General features: G+C 42.6%; 1 protein-coding gene across 4 annotated transcripts in view; it reads right to left on the bottom strand.

Annotated features, from left to right (window-relative positions):
• appa (amyloid beta (A4) precursor protein a) overlaps positions 1–19,520 on the bottom strand; it is a 197,616-nt gene extending 178,096 nt beyond the window's left edge. For 2 of the 4 annotated variants that reach the window (XM_073044837.1, XM_073044838.1), the window contains exon 1: positions 19,251–19,520. In XM_073044837.1, the coding sequence (XP_072900938.1) occupies positions 19,251–19,334 (84 nt within the window). In that variant the 5' untranslated portion in view covers positions 19,335–19,520. The remainder of the gene's footprint in view (positions 1–19,250) is intronic. The other 2 variants (XM_073044836.1, XM_073044839.1) reach the window with 2 other exon arrangements.
• Positions 19,521–21,790: the final 2,270 nt, after the last annotated feature.

Below are 21,790 nucleotides of genomic sequence, written 5' to 3'. Positions count from 1 at the left end.
AGGTGGCAGTGGTTTTTTTGACGAGGTCGAATTGCAAGCTCAACATCAACCCGGCACGGATGGTACGAGAGTCACTAGATCGACATCAACCCGGCACGGGAGCGGACCAGCACTGGATCGAACCTCCGTATTCCAGCCCAGTGCTGATCTCAGTTTGCTACTGGTGCCCTGGGAAACAGGTACTGACTATCCACCCTATCTATGCCTCTCATAATCTTGTAGACCTCTATCAAGTCCCCTCTCATTCTTCTACGCTCCAAAGAAAAAGTCCCAGCTCTGCTAACCTTGCTTCACATGACTTGTTCTCCAAACCAGGCAACATCCTGGTAAGTCTCCTCTGCACCCTCTCCATAGCTTCCACATCCTCCCTACAATGAGGTGACCAGAACTGAACACAATACTCTAAGTGCGGTCTCACCAGAGATCTGTAGAGTTGTAACAGGACCTCTCTACTCTTGAACTCAATCCCCCTGTTAATGAAGCCTAGCATCCCATAGGCCTTCTTGTCCGGATTGAACTCCATCTGCCATTTTTCTGCCCAACTCTGCAGCCTGTCTATATCCTCTTGTAACCTTTGACCACCTACAGCTCCATCCACAACTCCTCCAATCTTCATGTCATCCGCAAACTTACTCACCCATCCTTCCCTTCTTTCCCTCTACCAGATTTCTGAACTGACAATGAACCCGTAAGCACTACCCCACTATTTTTTTCACTACATATTTATTTATATAGCCCTTATTTAGTTTATGGTATATTTTATGTACTGCACTGTACTGCTCCCGCAAAACAACAAATTTCATGTCGCACGCCCTGATTCTCCTTTCCTTGATATATATTATGAATTATAAACTAGGAATTGCTAGAGTAACACAGCTTTAAAGAATGGCACTCGAGTAGATCAAATGCAAATAAACCCAGCAAATATCTAAACCCAATTTGATGATTTACTTATCAATATTGAGCAATGCAAGACCTAGAATGGCCGAGGACATTTAAACTGTACTAATTAGCTTTTTAACAACCTAGTTGCTCTTATAAATGCAGCTACTTCAATCAACATTGCAATACCTTCCAGCTTCTCACCTCCCTTCCTCCTCACCTGGTCTCACCTTTCACCTTCTATTCCTTCCCCATCCCCCACCTTCTCAATCGGGCTTCTTCCCCCTTCCTTTCCAGTCCTTTTGAAGGGTCTCAGCCAGAAATGTCGACTCTTTATTCCTTTCCTCAGATGTTGCTTGACCTACTGACATTTTGTTTGTGTTACTCTGGATTTCCAGCATCTGCAAAATCTCGTGTTTATAATAGTGGTATTGTATTAAAGATTTGGTGGGAATTTACTGTTGAAAATTACAAGCAAAATCTTCTCCATGCTGGCAAGAATTCAAAAGCGCTCCTTAAACATTATAAACACAGCCTGCTGTACATTTATTTCAAACAGCATTTAAAATTAGCTCAAAGTTTTGAGAATATGATCCTGACATTCAGAACCTAAATTGGTCTGAAACACTGATGGAGATGGGACTAAAAATACTTAAAGATTTATTCAGTTGAAATATAATCAACACTTCTCAGATTAAATACATTTAAAGCATATTAAATATAGCAAAACAGAACTGCAAGGTCTTCTAATACTCATTAAATATAACAAACTAAATGCTGCTCACAGTGAACAATTTAACTGCTGAGAACTGTTTGCATCTGATAACGCTGTTGTAAGTTAGAATCTAGCAATCTTGACAATGTAATGGAATATTCCTCACAGTAACAGGGAAAATGTAAGGGAGGGTTTTGGGAGATGACACTCAATCCACAGAGAATAGTAAATCGACATTGAATGTTACTTGATATAAAATAATTTTAGCTTTCAGAGGTAGAGACCTGTGGCATCTCTACACTGGAGGGAAGTCCCACTTTTAAACTGAATATTTGCAGATTAGCTTGGCACCATTAGTACCAGGCACCAGCACAACTACTACTGGTGGAGATACGATAGCTTGGAAAAATCTTTTGTTGGCATGGAGTCACAGAAAAAGGTACAATAATAATTTGCTAAGTGTAACTGCCAAGTATCAATCAATGCAAAAAACTGAACCAAAATACATTTTTTTAGAAAAACATTGAATCAATACCACTTGATTTATCTCCCCCTCTATTTCAACCTTGCTGTACTGCACTATTGTATCCTTGCCCTTACCCTTGTGTTGTTCCCCAATAGGAATAATGTTCGGTTTGTATGGCCACTGGTTTTCACTAGCACCTGCCAATCTTTTCAGAATTAAACAATGCATCCAGGATGAATTCAATTTATTCTGCAATAAACTACACAAAATTACATTAGCAAAAGGTGAACAACCCTACTGGGCATGCAAATTAATTCTTTCAATGGGAGTCAATCTCAGAAAACACCTACAATGCAAACTAGCAATAGCTAATCAATAATTAATGCAGGGCTGTGCCCACATCCAGAGATAATTTACAGGAAAGAAAGCCAAAGATGGAGACTGGCAGCAAGGAATATAGTAACAAGTCAATCATTAAACTGTTCTATGATTCCATTAGATCATGGCTAATCTGTGCCCAACTTCATTAACCTGAATTGGAAAGAAGCCACAGCAAGACAACCAGTTGTTCATTGGTAAAATTAGTAATAGTTTGCACCAGTTTCTACTGTATGGAATGTAAAAGCACAAGTGCATTCAGATGCTCGGGTTTCTCCGCTAACTCTGTCACTGTACCAACACCCTTGCCACAAGCAATGGACTTCAAAAGCTCATTGAAGTCTTGATCACTGCATTTTGGCATTTGTCCCAGTTAATCTTGCTAAGTGTCTTTTTTTATATAAAAAAAGACAAGTGCTTTGCACATTTAAAGGAACTATAACTGAAACTGCCTTATTGACAAATGCTTAACATTAATCTCTATATCCACCATTGCTAAAATGATTGATAATACAATATTATTTATTTATTTATATATTATAGTGCCTAAGACTTTTGCATAGTACTGCATTTGTCAATGTGGAGCGGACTACGAGTTTGTAAACTGACATGAGCAAAGGATGTTAGGAATAACGAGGGTGAAGCGCTAAGGGAGAGTGTGGGGCAGGTGGCAGAAGAGTGCCGGGATAGAGTGGATGTGAAGAGGATGTTTCCTATAGTGAGGGTAGTCTAGGACCAGAGGACACAGCCTCAGAATAGGAGGACATCCGTTCAGAACAGAGATGAAGAGGAATTTCTTTTGACAGAGGCTGGTGAAAACAGATGGCTGTGGAAGCCAAGGCATTGGGTATAATTAAAGCAAAGGGTGATAGTGTCTCAATTAGCCAGTGCAGCAAAGATTATGGCAACAAGGCAGGAGAAAGGGGTTGAGAGACACAATAAATCAGTCATGATGGAATGGTGGAGCAGACTCAACGTGTCAAATGGCTTAGTTCTGCTATGTCTTATAGTTTAAGACAACTGATTTGCTCCTCTAGATATTTCTATTCACCAATCAATTACATTTTCTCAATAAGATTCAAAAGTTCCTCTTCAGAGTCACTGGCAATCATCCAGTTTTCCCACCACTTATCTTAACATACTCAGAAGCCCTACATATACAAGACTGTATAATATCATACCCATTACACAAATGTAAAGGAGAACAAAATAATTGTTACTCCAGATCTGATGCAGCACAAAAATAATAATTTTTTAAAAAACAACAGATATAAATACATAGAAAGTTTATATACGTAGATTGATTGATTGTCCAGAAAGTGACACTAGGCACAGGAGTGTCTGTACACAAGGTGACTTGACAGGAAATGATAAAGCAGTGGTGGGTGCAGAGGAGTGGGTTACTGGGTGGAGGTGTTGAGTCTAGTGGTCCTGGCATGGATGCTACATAGCTTTCTCCCTGAAGGGAGTGAGAAAAAGTCCGTGAGCAGGGTAATTGGGATCTTTCATGATATTTATGCTGGTGATGCTTTGGACACTTTTGACTACCTGGTGAAGGGCCTTCCGGTCTGTCACAGTGTTGTTTCCATACCACGCAGTGATGCAGCTTGTTAGGGTGCTCTCCACCTGCACGTCTGCATAATAATTTGAGTATATAAATATGTATAGTTCAGATTGCTTCAGCCTCCTCAGAAAGTAGAGCCATTGGTGAGCTTTCCTGATTGTGTAGAATGTGTTCTGGGACCATGACAGGTTCTGTAAGATGTGTACTCCCAGGAGTTTGAAACTGCTCGCTACTTCCACTGCTGTGCCACCAAAGAAAAGAGGGTTGTGACTGATGAGAGTTCTCCTGAAGTCAATAACCATCACTTGTTGACATTGAGGAAAAGGTTATTTACCTGGCACCAGGCCTTGAGCTCTTCCACCTCTGCTCTGAAGGCCATCTCATCGTTGTTGATGAGCCCCACTACTATCATCATTGACGAACCTGGCAATGTGATTACTCGGGTGTTTGGTCATGCAGTCATGTGTGAGTAGAATGTACAGCAATGGTCTCAGCACACAACCCTGGGAAATGGTACTGAAGCCAATGGTCCTGCCTGTGTTCCAGAACCCAAAACAGGAATGTTCTGGAATAACAACACACACAAAATGCAGGCCAGGCAGCATCTATAGGGAGAAGCGCTGTTGACGTTTCGGGCCGAGACCCTTTGTCAGGACTAACCGAAAGGAAAGATAGTAAGAGATTTGAAAGTAGTGGGGGGAGGGGGAAATGCGAAATGATAGGAGAAGACCGGAGGGGGTGGGATGAAGCTAAGAGTTGGAAAGGTGATTGGCAAAAGTGATACAGAGCTGGAGAAGGGAAAGGATCATGGGACGGGAGGCCTCAGGAGAAAGAAGGGGGGGGGGAGAGCAACAGAGGGAGATGGAGAACAGGCAAACAACTAAATATGTCAGGGCTGGGGTAAGAAGGGGAGGAGGGGCATTAACAGAAGTTAGAGAAGTCAATGTTCATGCGATCAGGTTGGAGGCTACCCAGCCGGTATATAAGGTGTTGTTCCTTCAACCTGAGTTTGGATTCATTTTGACAATAGAGGAGGCCATGGATAGACATATCAGAATGGGAATGGGACGTGGAATTAAAATGTGTGGCTATTGGGAGATCCTGCTTTTTCTGGCGGTCCGAGCATAGGTGTTCAGCAAAACGGTCTCCCAGTCTGCGTCGGGTCTCACCAATATATAAAAGGCCACACCGGGAGCACCGGACGCAGTATACCATACCAGCTGACTCAAAGGTGAAGTGTTGCCTCACCTGGAAGGACTGTCTGGGGCCCTGAATGGTGGTGAGGGAGGAAGTTTAAAGGCAGGTGTAGCACTTGTTCCTCTTACAAGGGTAAGTGCCACGAGGGAGATCGGTGGGAAGGGATGGGGGGGGGAACGAGTGGACAAGGGAGTCGCGTAGGGAGCGATCCCTGCGAAAAGCAGAAAGGGTGGGGGGGGGGGAGGGAAAAATATGTTTAATAGTGGGATCCCATTGGAGGTGGCATAAGTTACAGAGAATTATACATTGGACCTAGAGTTCTGGAGTGATGTTCTGGAATAATCAGTTTCTATGATCATTAGAAAGGCAATTACTTCCTGATACCCTACCATTCATGCGTTTAAATATGGTATCCATGACCAGAACAACTGCATATTTCTACATCATCAATGGGGTGGGAAAGAGATGAAACATGAAAAAGGAGTTCACAGTATTATGTAGCAAGGTCTAATCTTGATGTTCCTGGTAATGACAACAGAATGTGGCTAAATTCTGCCAGTATAATCAATTTATACATGCATATTTTTGAATTACAATGAAGAGACTGTTATCCCCCCTCCCCCCTTCATCTTCTTAAAAGAGAGAATTCTTGATTAGATCTATATTTGGATCACCTAAGTGAATAATGAATTACATTATACATGACCTGAGAATTGTGAAATCTCGACAGACCAATATTTGGAAGAAAAATAATCTGGTTATCTCCCACATCATAAATTATAAATTGAAAATCATATAGGATGAATTAAATAATAGTACTAATACTACAGAGCAAATGAAAGTTTATTTGAACAGAATAAATTGCTACTTCAATAACGGTGAAACAAATATTCAGAATCCATCATTAAGAATCCTTATCACCCAGGACATGCTCCCTTCTCATTGCTACCATCAGGAAGGACGTAGAGGCTGAAACACTCAGTGTTTTAGGAACAACTTTTTCCCCTCCACAACTTCTGAATGGACAATGAAACCATGTATACTACCTCACTTTTTTTGCTCTATTTTTGCACTATTTATATACATATACACGCACACATTATTGTAATTTGTAACTTTATATTCCACAGTACTGATATCACAAAACAAATTTTACAAAATATGCCAGTGATATTTAACCCGATTCTGATATTAAGACCTCCAATCATTCCGTGGAAGTGAGAAGTATTTAATACCACATAAATACATGAATTTAATACCACATAAACCATGGGTCACACATTTCTCTACTCCAGCCTTGTTTTTTCTAATCAAGAATTACTATGCTTTTTTTTTTACTGTAAATTCATGTTGTATTAACTTATCAATTAAAAAGTAGACCATTCAGCCGCTCAAACTTGCTCTGCCATTTAATACCTTTTAAAAACATTCAAAGACTGCTTTTACTACTTTCAAGCAAGTAAGTTCTAAAGATTCATATCAACAAAAAAAATTCACCTCATCTGTTAAGTAAGACAGGAACACGGGGTAGACAAGTGGATACTGTATGAGATAGTGTGGTACCTCAGCCATTTACAAGGGCCTTGTGTGTGCCCTCCAAGTTCTCAATACCACCCAGAATGCTCCTTCTGCATTTTAAATGCCCAGGGATTTCCAAGAGTCAATAGGGATACTGCTTCAGAGAGACCTTGAACACATTTTTCAATCTTTCCTTGTCACCATGGCCTGCTATGGAAACACCAATTCCCAAGAACAGAAAAGCCTACAAAAAGTGGTGAATATAGCCCAGTCCATCTCTGGAAAAGCCCTCCCTACCATTGAGCAGATCTACAAAGGGCACTGCCACAAGGAAGGAGCATCCACCATCAACGACCCTAACCTTCTAGGCTATGCTCTCTTCTCACTGCTGCCATCAGGGAAGAGGTACAAGAGCCTCATTATCAGGTTGGGGAATGGTTATTACCATCTATCATCAGGGTCCTGTACTAGCATAGATAGCTGCACTCAAGTGAACTAATTCCATTATTCTTTTTTGCATAGTTCACATTATTTTGCATATGTTTGTTTGTCAGCCTTTTAAGTGCAGTTTATCACTGATTCTGCTGTATTTCTTTGTGAATGGCCACAAAGGTCACTTTGTAATAAATTTACTTTAAACTTTGAATTAAGCTAAATTTTTCACCTTGATGGCAGCAACTACAAATACTGCCAAATGCATTTTGAACATTTCAAATTTCATAGTCAATCCACATCTTAACCATACACTAGAATCCCTCTAATGTATGCTTAGCTGATAGGGAAGGAAGATGACAACACAGGGAGCTGAATTATCTAGATTTTGTATCAGGAAAGAAAGGGAAAAGTTATAGAGAAAGTAGCACTCCCGAGTAAAGATTCTGGAAATATTAAATTAATCCGCTTGGGTGGGAAGAGGAAAAAGCAGAATAATATTCAATTGTTAGAGTAAAGGCCTTGGATGTCTACATACAAGAGAAAGAGCACAAAGGCACAGTAAATGACCAAGTTAAATGGAATTTTTGCCATTATTGTGAGAAGAATAGCATACGAAAGTAGAGAAGGCTTACTGGCGTAACATAGCACTTTGGCAAGATCATGTTTGGAACACTTCAAGTTTCGGTCTACTTTAAAAAGTGGAATACACACAGTGGCCTCTTTATTAGGCACACCTGCTCATTAATACAATTATCTAATCATGTGGCAGCAACTCAATGCATAAAAGTATGCAGTTATTGTTCACATTAAACATCAAAATGGGGAAGAAATGTGATACAAATGACTTTGACCGTGGAATGATTGTCAGTACCAGACAGAGTGGTTTGAGTATCTCAGAAACTGCTGATCTCCTGGGATTTTCACCCACGGTCTCTGGAGTTTACAGAGAATGGTGCGAAAAATGATAAACATCCAGCAAGCAGTATTTCTGTGGGTGAAAATGCCTTGTTAATAAGAGAAGTTGGAGGAGAATGGTCCGACTGGTTGAAGCTGACAGGAAGGTAACAGTACCTCAAATAACCACACGTTTACAACAGTGGTGTTCAGGAGAGCATATCAATACACACAACACATCGAACCTTGAAGTGGACGGGCTACTGCAGCAGAAGACCACAAAGGTATACACAGTGGCCACTTTATTAGCTACCTTCTGTACCTAACAAAGTAGCCACTGGGTGTACTTGTCTTGAAAATATACAGCAAAGGTTTGCCAAATGATTCTTATGGATGAAGAGAAATTGAACAAAATGGACAGAGAATTTAGATGATGATGATTTAGGAAAAAAAATCAGCATTATGAGTGATGCAAGAATGTTTCCTTGTGGGAGAAATCTAGAAGTATAGGACAAGGTAAGAATCTTGTATTAAAGATAACCTTTTTAATCCAGCGTATGGCTAGAATTTGGAATACATTGCTTGAAGACGTGGATGAAGATTCAAAGGTGGCCTTCAAGGAAGAGGAATTAATATGTGCAGAGAAATGAACCTGTGAGGTTATGGTAAGAGACGAAGGGAAAGAATTTGTAAGGTGCTCTTCCAAAGAGCAGCATGGGCATAGCAAACCGAATAGTTTCCTTCTCTACTATAACTATTCAATAATTCTGCCAGACAACACAAGGCATTGAGAGTTATGAAGCAGTGAAATTCTCTGTACTAAAGAGCTGCAAGTGCTGAATCATTCTATAAGCTGGCAGATAAACTTCTTGACTGAGAATGGGTTATTGGTAGTGAACAGGTATATACAGCTGAGGTAAAGCAATGATTTGCATGCCTATTTCTTGAGTTCAATAACATTGTAATCATTAGATTTATCATAATTTCATGTTCTGCATGTAGGCAGGAGGGAACACAGTTGGCAAACAGTATAGGGCAAGTCATAAATATAATAGAACTTAAGTAATAGTTCTAACATTAAATGAACCTAGCCTAGTCAAATCAGTTTTGTTTAGCAAAGTGTTGTTCTACCACTTGAAAAGCCATGGCAAGGAGACTTTTCTGGATTTTGAATGTTCCAATTATAATAGATCTTCCGTATTTTATTGGAGCAGCTTGATTTTGTAGTCCAGCAACTTTAGACTGTATGAAAACAATTGAGACATTACTCAGCTGCTTGAACACATGACCTCTATTGAGGTAATGGGGAGAATGGGATTGGGAGGGAAAATAAATCACCCGTGACTGAATGGCAGCAGACATGAATGGCCTAATTCTGCTCCAATGTCTTATAGATCTCATGGTCAATCACTGTGCCGCTTTACAAGTGGCCATGTCAAATATCAAAACTGCAAATCTCATCTAACCTTAAGTTTTCAGTGTCTGATATAAAGCTACAGAAAAAGCAACAGCAAAAGTTAGGTCCCTGTAGCACAGTCATTGTAACAATGGGGAAACATTTCCACCATTTTAACCATGCATGATAATTAACCCTAAGTGACAATATTTAGAGCGTGTAGTATGAGTAAAACACCATCTGGAACATAGAACAGTGCAGCACAGAAACAGGCCCTTCGACCCACAATGTTGAGCCGAAGTAATCATATTAGTAATTAAAAAACTAACTAATCTCTTCTGCCTACACAATGGCCATATCCTTCCATTTCCCTCACATTCATGTGCCTATCTAAATTGTTCTCAGATGTCCCTAATGCAGGCGTTCCCAACTTTTTATGCCAAGGACCAATACCATTAGGCAAGGGGTCTGTGGATCCCAGGTTGGGAACCCCTGCCCTAATGTCTCTGCTTCTATCATCACCCCAGGCAGTGCATTCCAGGCACCCACCACTGTGTTTTAAAAAAACTTGCCCCTCACATTTCCTTTGAAATTATTCCTCTCACTTTAAATGCATACCATCTGGTATTAGATATTTCAACACATGAAGAAAACTGCTGCCAAACAGTTTCTAACTTGCATCAGTAAAGTGTAGGCACCACAGAGCAAAGTTTTTCAGTAGTGCCCGTTGCACATGCTTGTGTTATTTATCTATTTGGGCCAACAGATGCAGATTCAAAAAAAGCAATGACTTTTGATCAATTTTTATTTTGACTTTACGCAGGAAGTCAATGGAGACAGTCCATTATCTGGACTAGGCGTCTGCATTGATTTTGCTTATTTACAGTCAAAAGAACATGACAGCATACAGAGTTGCCTGATGCCGGTGGCCGGAGTTAGGGACGTCGTAAGCGGTGTGCGAAGAAGCGGAAGCGAGGCGAGCGGGCAGGAGTCCGTGCCAGGGAAAAAGCCGGCCCTAGCCGGCCAGCTCTCCCGTCCATTCTGCTCTCCAATGGACATTAAATTGGACCACATCTGTGGCAACGAAATACTCGGCGGGAGTACAGAAACAGACGGAATCCCAGACACCGCCATTCAGCTGTTTATTTATGTAACAGATTTTCCCCCATTGGACTACAAACCTACTGCCCTCTGCTGTGCCTATTGTCTTGTTTATTATTTATTGTAATGCCTGCACTGTTCTGTGTACTTTATGCAGTCCTGGGTAGGTCTGTAGTCTAGTATAGTTTTTGTGTTGGTTTACATAGTTCAGTGTAGTTTTTGTATTGTTCATGTAGCACCATGGTCCTGAAAAACATTGTCTCATTTTTACCGTGCACTGTACCAGCAGTTATGGTCAAAATGACAATAAAAAGTGACTTGACTACACTGGATGAATTCCTTTATCGATATTAGGAATTAATACAATTTTATAGTACTGCAGCACTATTGATAGGGTTTTAATTTGTTCTGTATTTCACTTTCACAAATTATGCATTTCTTAGTTAAATAGTAGTTTGTCTTTGTTATATCTTTTAACTACTTCCATAAAAGTTTAATGGGGTAAGCACTTAATTGGCCCAAAATTTACTGGTCCCAATTAACCAGAATCCACTGTACATTGAAATAACAACTAAAATTTAATTGAACTGAAGGATAAGTGTTAAAGTGATTAGAGGAAAGTATAGGGGAATGTTAGAGCTGGTTTTACACACAAACGACCAGGGGTGATAAAGGCACATTAGGGATATTTAAGAGACTCTTAGAAAGGCACACAGATGAAAGAAAAATGGAGGGCTATATGAGAGTGAAGAGTTAAATTTATCTTAGGGTAGGTTAACAGGTTGGCACATTATGAGCCAAAGGGCTTGTACTGCGTTTCAATGTACAATGTTTGGACTGTTGTCTTTAATGTCTATTTGTTTAATATGTCAGGAAGTGTTCCTGAGGACTAATTAATGAAATCCATATTTATTTAACTGCTTCATGGATGATATGAATCTCTTCGGATTCAAAATTATCCCAATCTTTGGACAAAGTCCATTAGTCCTACATTTATTTTCTAACCCCAACCAAATCAATTTTTCCCATGATATATCCTGCCCACTAAGTTTGCTGCTCAGATTGGACTAAACCATGTGTCAGCTGTGGTTCATTTACCATACTTCAGTTCTGTGTTAGAAGGCAGTGAGAATTCACTCCAGAGAGTTAAGTACAAATCTAGGTTGACACTCCAGAGGAAGAGAGACTGCCTTTCTGATGAGAATATTAAATCATAGCTCCACTTGTCCTCCCAGGTGCACACAAATGATCCCAAGGCACTACTTTTCAGAAGCAGGGGAGCTATCCCTATACAGTATTTATTCTTCAATCAACATGACTAAAGGCTGGTTATTTGATCCCAAAGCAAATTCACAGATATTTGCATTGTTGTGCTCTGATTGCTACATTTCCTGTATTTATGCAATAAATGTATCTTACATCTTTTTCTTGAGGCTTAACTGACTACAAGCAAAATTCTTGATAGCTACTATACCAAGAAACATCACCGTGGGTCATTTTTCAACAGCATTATTAAGATGGAATCAAGATCCAAGGGTCGATAACTAAGAAACAGAAGCAAAAATTGTTCATGTGGTCCTTTGAACCCACCCAATCATTCAAAAGATTAGAACAGATGAGGAGGAATTTCTTTGGCCAGATGTGTTTAATTTGTGGAATTCAGTGGCTCAGGCAGCTGTGGAGGCCAAGTCATTGAGTATATTTAAAATGGAGGTCGCTAGGCTCTTGATTAATCAGGGCGTCAAAGGATAGAGGGAGAAGGCAGGAGAATGGTGTTTAGAGGACTAATAAATCAGCTATAATTGAATGGCAGAGCAGACTCGATGGGCTGAATAGCCTAATTTAGCTCTCATGTCCTATGATCAAGGTTTTGTCTGATCTAATTGTGCCCTTAGTTCTCTCTCTGGCTATAAAATTAAGAAGTGTTGGGTGACTGCTCTGCACAGCAGCTGTGCTCAGTTCACAGGGGTGATCCCAAATTTCCTGTTGCTTGCCACTAAGTCAAAAGCCCACTCCTACCTGCCTGTCTGAAACACCCTCCACTCCTAGAGGAGGCTCAATGCAAATTAGAACAACATCTCAACTTCTGTCTAGGCACTTAGCAACCCTCTGGAATGAACATTAAATTTACCAACTTCAGATGAAGTAGTCTCTCGTAGTTTTCCCATTTTATTTAGTATATCCCTATAACATGGGATCCTTAAAATGTCTCGTAATGTCAATATCAAAGATCCTCATTGCCATAAGACATAGGAGCAGAATTAGACTATTTGGCCCATCAAGCATGTTCCCAGCATTTGATCATGGCTGATTTATTTGCTCTCTCAACTCCATTCTCACGCCTTCTCTCCATAACATGGATGGTCTTACTAATCAAGAACTTATCAACCTCTGCTTTAAACATATCCAATGACTTGACCTCCACAGCCACCTGTAGCAATGAATTCCACAGATTCACTATCTTCTGGCAGAAGAAATTCCTGCTCATCTCTAACAGGATGTTCTTGTATCATGAGGCTATGCCCTCCGGTCCTAGACTCACCCACTATAGGAAACATCCTCTCCACATCCACTCAATGCCGGCCTTTCAGTATTCAATAGGTTTCAATGAGATTCCCCTACATTCTTCAAAATTCTAGCAAGTACGGGCTCAAAGCCATCACTGGCCTTATGCAAGTTTGTTTCTTATCCCTCCACTAGCTCGGCTTTGAAAACTAAATTCTCCACAAGAATGCAAGAAAATAGCAGGAGCAAGCCACCAGGCCCTGAAGCCTGCCCTGCCATTCAATACAATGACTGATGCACAAAAGCCAAATCTTGTACACACTCCCAATCTTTCAAATATATATCTACACCCACCTTAGATACATTTGTTGATCTCAGCTCCGCCATAGTTGGGGGCATAATTTCACAAATTCACTACTCAGAAGAAATTTCCATGTACCTCTGTTTCAAATGCATGGTCCCTTATACTGTAGGATTGTCCACTTGTTAGTGGCTCTCCCACTGTTAAAAACCTTTAATATCTATCCTGTTAGGCTCTTGTATGATCTTGTGGATTTGAATAAGGTCATCTTATTCTCATGGGCCATTCCTGAAAGGACAACTAATTCATCCCAGAGTTAGCCCATTGGAGGCAGTGCAAAGGAGCTTCAATGTTATGAGTTTCCCTTTTTAAGATAAGCAAATCAAAATTATGCAAAGTATTCCAGGTGCAGGAACACCAATATCCTTTTCAACTATTACAAAACTTACCTATGCAATAAAGATTACCGTGCCTTTCATCTTATTACCATTGGACATGTCTAATTTCTGTAGCTCATGCATGAGAACACATACAATAGATCCCTCAGAACTTATTTAGTCTCACTCTATTCCGATGATTCCTCTTACTAAAGGGCATGACTTCACACTTCCCCATAATAAACTCCATTTGACATTCCAGCATTTTCTGGGATTCCAGCAGTAGTCACTTGTTTTTGTCTCTGCATCTGTCCTCTCAAGTTCCATCAAAATCTTAGGTTTTAATATGATTGTTCTTTCTTTCTCTCAATAATGAGTGCAACCTCCTCAGAGTTCTCTTCATCCCAGAAACAAGCACAGTAATTATTCTCCAAATTGATTTTAGTAAGGAGACCAAAACTGACAGCAGTGCTCTGGGTGTATTCCTACCACTGTCCTGCACAATCACATACTCATATAAACCAATAAAGGCCAATAATCCTTTCCTTCCTAACTACTTGTTATACCCTGCATGCTAATTTTCTGAGTTTATATATGTAATAATCTTTACTACAACAGAATTCCAGTCTCTCTCTTCAACAAAAAAAAACCGCTGGAAATCTGAAAGAGAAAATTCTGAGAAAAAAAAATTCAAGTCAGGCAGTAACTGTGAAAAAGAGAAAGTTAATGTCAATCTGAAATACTGACCATTTCTCCCTCCATTCAAACCTACCAAAGCAGATAACCTCACATTTCACCATAACATATGCTAATCTTGATTATTATGCCCCAACTTTTTGCACAAGCTGAAAGGGAAATTCTGTTTCTTTAAGAATAAAAACCTGAATTTTAGAAATTCAGATAAAAAAACTTTTGAAATGTAAATGTAAATGCATTTTTGTTAGTTTTGTGACTAATCAACAGCACTGATGTATGTGACCTTACAGTGGAATAGGTCTCAAGGATGTTTAACACAGAAACGATCATTGGAAAGATCACAGGAAACAAAATTCTTCAGCCCAACTGCTCCATACCAACCAAGCTGCTTCTCTGAGCTAGTCCCAGTTGCCCATATTTGGTCCATATCCCTCAAGCTTTCCTAGCTATGTACCTGTCCAAATGTCTTTTGATATTATACGTGCCTCAGCCATTACCTCTAGAAGCTCATTCCATATATGGACCACCATCTGGGTTGCTCCTGAAGTTTCTATTAAATCTCTCCCCTCTTACCTTAAACCTATGCCCCAACCTAGATCTTGATTCCCCAACCCTAGGAAATAGGCTGTATGCATTTGCCCCAACTCTGCTTCTCGTGATTAAAAAAAAATCTCTACAAGATCAGCCCCATTCTTCTATGCTGCAATGATTAAGGCCCTATTCTGCTCAATCTTTCTCTATATCTCAACTAACTGAGTCCCTCCCTAATGGCTGAAACTGAAACAATCACAGTATAATGAAGAATCAGAAAATTATTCTATGAAACATACCAAATTTAATTGCTGGAGCAGCTTCTGGGGAGAGTAGAAAAGCAGAGGATTGTATAGTGGCAGAAAAGACACCCAATTATTAATGCATCACTGGTTGTGGTTGAGTGGAAAGTAACATCATTCTCGTATTGTTATACTGAAAAATACAACTGTGAATGGTGGGCAAGAACAGACCTGTGCATGGCAGATTGCATTCAGAAGCGAAAATCACATCCAAGATACTTTCAGTTACATAACACCTATTGTGTCCTTTTCAGAATGACTAAGTATTTTACAGCCATGAGCACTTAAAATATAGCTACTGCTGCCGTGCAGAAAATGTTAATCAATTTGTGCACAACCAGTCCTCACAAATACCATCTTTTTAGGTTGGACACCACACTGTTCTTTGATACAATGCAATGGGATTGTTTATATTCATCCAAGGATTCAGAAGGGGCCGTAGTTCAACATTACATCTGACAGTATGACACCAAAGTGTCAGTCTGAATTTTTGTTCTCAGGTCTCTGCAGTGAGGCAAAGTGAGATTGTTACCAGGTAAGGCAGTCACTCTTGATTGAGATGGTCATCTAAGCCAAGACTAGGTCAAATTTGTGAACTGTCTTGGCTTGTACGGTGACTAATCATTTATTTAGAAATACAATGCGGAATAGGCTCTTCTGCACCAACAAGCTGTACCGCAACTCACCTATTTAACACTAATCTAATCACAGGACAATTTATAATGACCAATTAACCTACTGATCAGTAGGCCTTTGGACAGTGAACCAGAGCATTGTGTGGGTTTCCTCAACCACGGGGAGAATGTAGAAACCCCTTACAGACACTGGAATTGAACTCTTAACGCCCAAGCTGCAATAGTGTTGCACTAACTGCTATGCCACCATGACGCCCTTATCAAAGCAAATAAGCTTCAAATTACAGCAGATAGGGTTTGGTACATTTACTAAATGAAAGCATTATACTTTGGATTTAACCTATTGAGATGGCTCCTAGGCTTGCCCAGTGAAACAGCACACAGGTGGTCCCCAAGGTGTAATCACAGCCCATCTTTTTACAGAAAGTTCAACTCAGCAGCAAATAGCCTTATCCACCCTGGTCACCAATTAAATAGTGTACTGAAAGCTGACAAAATGCCACCGTCCATAAATAAGAGCATAATGATAGCTCTGTTTCCTACAATCCAATCCTAATCAACCCAAGCCTGGAAACTGCAGAAAGCTCTTTGGAATGAGTCCACCCCCAGGATTTATGACAAGAACTGCAGCCATTTGAAAAAAAATTCCTGCAACAAAGATCCACCCAAGTAGATTTCCTCATAGATATGTCCAGCATCATCCAACTTTAACGCTTCAGGAATTCCTTTTAAGAAATCTCATGCAAGGTTCTTCACAAAAATGTAGTAAAGGCAAGTTCATTTCTTATAATTTATTACAACCCCTATGAACCTCAATAACTCAGCCCTATCGCAAAGTAATATTTGCATAATTTATGCCATGTTTAATGTCAGACTGCCCAAACCAAAAAATGAACAAAGGCTGATCAGCCTCATCACTGAAATAAAATCTCTCTTTTGGTTTTGACCATAACATGGGAAAACTTAAATGCCTTATGCCTAATTTATTACTGAAATAACCCCAGCTTGAAACAAACTGCAAAACTCAAGAGACTACTAACCCAACATTTCCAAAACATCAATATACTGCAAATAGAGAAACAGCTCTGATGATAACAGCACATTTTATTCACTGAATGTCAAACAGAAGCTTGCTCATATTACAGCAACACATTGGGTAATGTAAATAAAACGGGACGAAACAGAAAAAGGAACATGAACAAAACCCAGACAAATAGAAAAAAAATGGGAATACAGCCAAAAAGTGTGCGACAGACATAAATAATAAACCTAATAAACTCAATTATCCTAAATTGTAAGAAACGCAGGGAAAGATAAATTATCAGAGCTAAATAAAAATGTGGGCAATAGGATGCAGAAGTCTCTAGCTCACTACAAAGTCAAGATTCAAACAGGTTAAGTCTCTCAATTACATATTGCAGGCAATTTTATTTTTATACTGATTTATTTCCATTTTCTCATGTATTATTCGATTGTTTTTACACACAGCAATGACAATATACACATTTTTATATGCAACAACAACCCTTTGCCTATTACAAAACGACAGAGCTGAATTCTTCTGGAAAACGGTTCTACAGTGACTTTGGTGAAAATGTTTCTGAAGAGGCTGATGTACAGACGAGGCAGGGGATGTTTGCGCACTGCAGAGGCGCCATCTTTTAAGGGCCAACCACCTGATTTGATAGATTAAAAACGGGAGTGGGGCGGAAGGGAGGGAAAAGGTGCAGCATGGGGAGGGGGGGCAAAGGACGCCATTAACAAACGAAAAGGCTGACAGAGGGGGATAAATTTTCCCGCTGTGGAGCATCTAAACACACGCACGCACATACGAAAGGAAGCTGGAAGAAGCCAAACAAAGAACACGCAGGAACCGGGATTGCAAAGAAATCGGGAAGGAGAGCTGCCAGGGGAGAGTGTGAGTGGAGAACATGGGGAGGGGTGGGAGGAGTTATTGGAGGAGGGGTTGGAGGCTCATCGGGAAGGGGTATGATTGGGAACTCGCATCCTAATCTCAGGGGAAAGGTTCGCCTTGATCCCATGTCCGCACATGTTTATCCCAACCCACCCACCCCTCACGACAGGGGCGGACATGCCTCAGCAAACACCCCTCAGCCTCCAGTCTCAACAGGACAGCTCTATTTACGAGCCCTCACCTCCCCCCCCACCCCCCAAGTCAACCACTGAGACCCGAGGCCGGCCAACCCAGCTACCCACCCCATTTCACTTCACACCTCCTGCCCCCCAAAATCCCCACGCTCTTTTCTCCCCCAAGTACTCAGTCCCCTCTCAGGAGGCACCCTGAACCTCAGCTCGGGATAGCGATCGCAGTCCTTACATCAGAGGCACCCCTCATCTTGCTCACTGCTTCTCCTCCCAGACGCATTCCCTCTCCAGCCCAGGACGGTGTCCTCCAAATCCCCCCCTCCAGGAAACCACGCCATCATCGGGCAGTCCTCCCCCAAGAGGGACCCAACCCCTCAACCGCTGAGTCCTTCCAAAGCCGGTCCCCGAAAGGCACTCAATCTCCCCCACCAAGGGCAGTACCCTCTCCCAAGAGATCGCAGCCCAGAACCGATCCCTCAGAAGGTACCCACTCCCTTCACGCACAGCAGACCCTCCTCCCTCATAAGCACCCCCCAGACCAGGATGTTGTTTACACCCCTTCAAAGGCATCGCCACACTTTTACGACCCCAGGACAGTGACCACCTCGCTATACATCGTCCCCAGTCAACGGGACCGCAGCCCAGAGAGCCCCATTCCCGGATAATGAACCCCTCCCCACGGGACCGCAGCCCAGAGAGCCCCACTCCCGGATAATAAACCCCTCCCCAAGGGACCCTAGCCCAGGAAAATTACCTCCTCTCCGCGGGACCCCAGCATAGTGAGAACGCTTCCCCACGGGACGCCAGCCCAGGAAAACGATCGCCTCCCCCGGCGGGACCCCAGCATGGTGAACCTCTTCCCACGGGATCCCAGCCTCGGAAAGTGATCCCCCTCCCCGCGGGATGGTAGCCCACGAAGTTGTTCCCCTTCCCACGGGAGGGACCCAACACCCAGACATTCCCTCTATCGATAGCCCAGGATAGGGACCGCTACGACATCTCTCAGAGGGACCCATCGCTGAGACCCTAGCAAAAGGTAGATCACCCCACCCTAGGAAAACAAGAACCCTCCCACCCCATTCCCTTCATCGGGAGCTCGGGACAGGTACCCCTCATCCGTTCCTTTAGGAAGGACGCAACTAGCTTCTCCCCTTCCTCGTCCAAGGGCTCCGTCTCCAGCCCGGAAAGTGACCTCCACCCCCACCCCGCTCTCCCTCGGCCGGACGGCGCACCGGTCCCGCGGGCTGTTACCTCCAGAGCCCGGCAGAGCGGGGCGAGGACGAGAGCCGCCGCCAGCAGCAGCATCCTCAAACGCCCGGTTAAGTGCGGGATCATGGCCGCGCTGGTCGATCGCTCCTGCGGTTTGTATTTGTGTGTGTATGCGGGGGGCGGGAGGGAGGATACGTCTCGTGTGTCGGTCCTTTCCGAGCGACTGTAAATCCCACACCGCCTCGGACGCTCGCTGCGGTTCCCCGACTCTCTCGATGACTGGGAAGCGGTGGGCGAGCGCGTTTTGTGCGGCACCTGCACCCGCCCCTCCCCGCTTTCCCCGCCCAGCGCAGCTCACTCGGCTCCGGCCCGGCACCGCCACCTAGCGCTGAAGCCACAGGGCTGGGAGCGCGCAGAGCACCGTCCCGCCGCCCGACCTTCCGTCATAGAAAGTCTGCATCGCCGTCTGCGGGGGCCTGGGAGCGGCGGTGCTGCAGTGCAGCGGCCATTTCCCGCTTTACCAACCACCCTGTCACCCCCCGGCTTCGGGTTTTCACAGCGACCTACAGCGCCGCCCGGCTCGGAGGAGATACTGCGGCTCCTCCCAGCCGGCCAGAGGCGACCGGGAGGCCAGCTGCAGTGCCACCGCACCCGGAGGAGGTATTGCGGGACAGGCAGACGGAGCTGGGAGGACAACTACAGCGCCGCCCGGCTCGGAGGAGGTACTGTCAGTCCCTCCGGCCAGCGATCGCACATCTCCGCTTGAACTGCGCCTGTACACGGTGTCTGTATTGACGAAACAGCCAACCATACCAGCCAGCGTGGAGGAGAAGGAGGTTACTTATAGTGCTACGTTATGAAAATACTGGAAAATATGTGCATGGATTGCCAAAGCCACCTTCTACATTTTTTTTCTGTATTTCTGGCTGTGTTCCACCATTTGTGCTGAATGAGTACTCTTAGCGTTGATGCAAGGAGCATAAGTCACATTAACGGTGAGAGAATAAAATATCCCCTTTTGAAGGAAGATATTCTCGAACTGTACCAGCAAACGGGATTTCCCCATCTTGATTTCCCCAAAATTTGTTGACCTTTGTTCTCAATCATTGACTCAGACCCTAAAGTACTATGAAGGGCGAATTCAAAAGATTCATAGAGTCATAGGATCACACAACGGAAAGACAAACCCGTTGGTCCAACTGGTCAAAATCAGGAACTGAATCTGAATCTGAATCTGAATCTGAATCACGTCACTGGCATATGTCATGAAAGTGTTGTGAAATCTGATCGTGGAGGGGAACAAGCTATTCCTGAATCACTGAGTGTGTACCTCCTCTCTGATCGTGGCAATGAGAAGAGGGCATGTCTTTGGTGATGGGGGTCCTTAATGATGGATGCTGCATTTTTTAGGCATTGATCCTTGAAGATGTCTTGGATGCTGGAAAAGCTAGTGTTCATGATGGAGCTGACTGAGTTTACAAGTTTCTGCAACTTATGCAGTGCCCTCCACCCATACCAGACAGTGATGCAACCATTTAGAATATTCTCCACAGTACATCTGTAGAAATTTGTGAGTGATTTTGGTGACAAACCAAATCTCTTCAAACTCTTAATAAAATATATCCACTGTTGTGCCTTCTTTGCAGCTGCATCTATATTTTGGGCCCAGGATAGTTCCTCGGAGATGTTGACATCCCGGAACTTGAAATTGCTCACCCTGTTCACTTCTGATCCCACAATGAGGACTGGTGCGTGTGTTCCCTCATCTTAACCTTTTCTGAAGTCCACAATCTCTTCTTTGGTCTTACTGATGTTAAGTGTACTCCGACCTTTGCCATTGCGACTCAGATTCCCATCCAAGCTTTTGACAATGTTTGTCCCGTATCCTTTGAAACCTTTCCTATCTCTGTACTTGTCCAACTGCTTTCTTTAGGCTGTTATCGTACCTGCCTCAAGCACTTCCTTTGGCAAGCTCATTGTTGAGGTTTTGTAAGGTATTGGACAGACCACACTTGGAGTATTGTGAACAGTTTTGGACTCCTTATCTAAGAAAGGATGTGGTGGCATTGGTGAGGGTCCAGAGGAGGTTCACGAGAATGATCCCTGGAATGAAAGGATTAATGTATGAGGACCCTTTGATGGCACTGGGTCTGTACTCACTGGAGATTAGAAAAATGAGGGGGATCTCATTGGAACCTATGGAATATTGAAAGGCCTAGAAAGAGTGGACATGGAATTTCCTATAGTGAGGCAGTCTAGCAAACGAAGGCACAAGCCTCAGAATACAAGGACATACCTTAAGAACAGAAGTGAAGAGGAATTTCTTTAGCCAGAGAGTGGAATTTATTGCCACAGACAGCTGTGGAGGCCAAGTCACTGGATATACTTAAAGCAGGGGTAGATAGGTTTTTGATTAGTCAGGGCATCAAAGGTTATGGGGGGAAGACAGGAGAATGGGATTGAGAAGTATAATAATTCAGCCATGATGGAATGGCAGAGCACTCGATGGGCTAAATGGCCTAACTCTTCCCCTATGTCTTATGGTCTATCTGCTTACCACACTCACATAAAAGAAGGTCCCC

Source organism: Hemitrygon akajei, chromosome 5 (assembly GCF_048418815.1).
Source record: "Hemitrygon akajei chromosome 5, sHemAka1.3, whole genome shotgun sequence".
Lineage (NCBI taxonomy): Eukaryota > Metazoa > Chordata > Chondrichthyes > Myliobatiformes > Dasyatidae > Hemitrygon > Hemitrygon akajei.
This window is presented reverse-complemented; position numbering and strand designations above follow the sequence as displayed.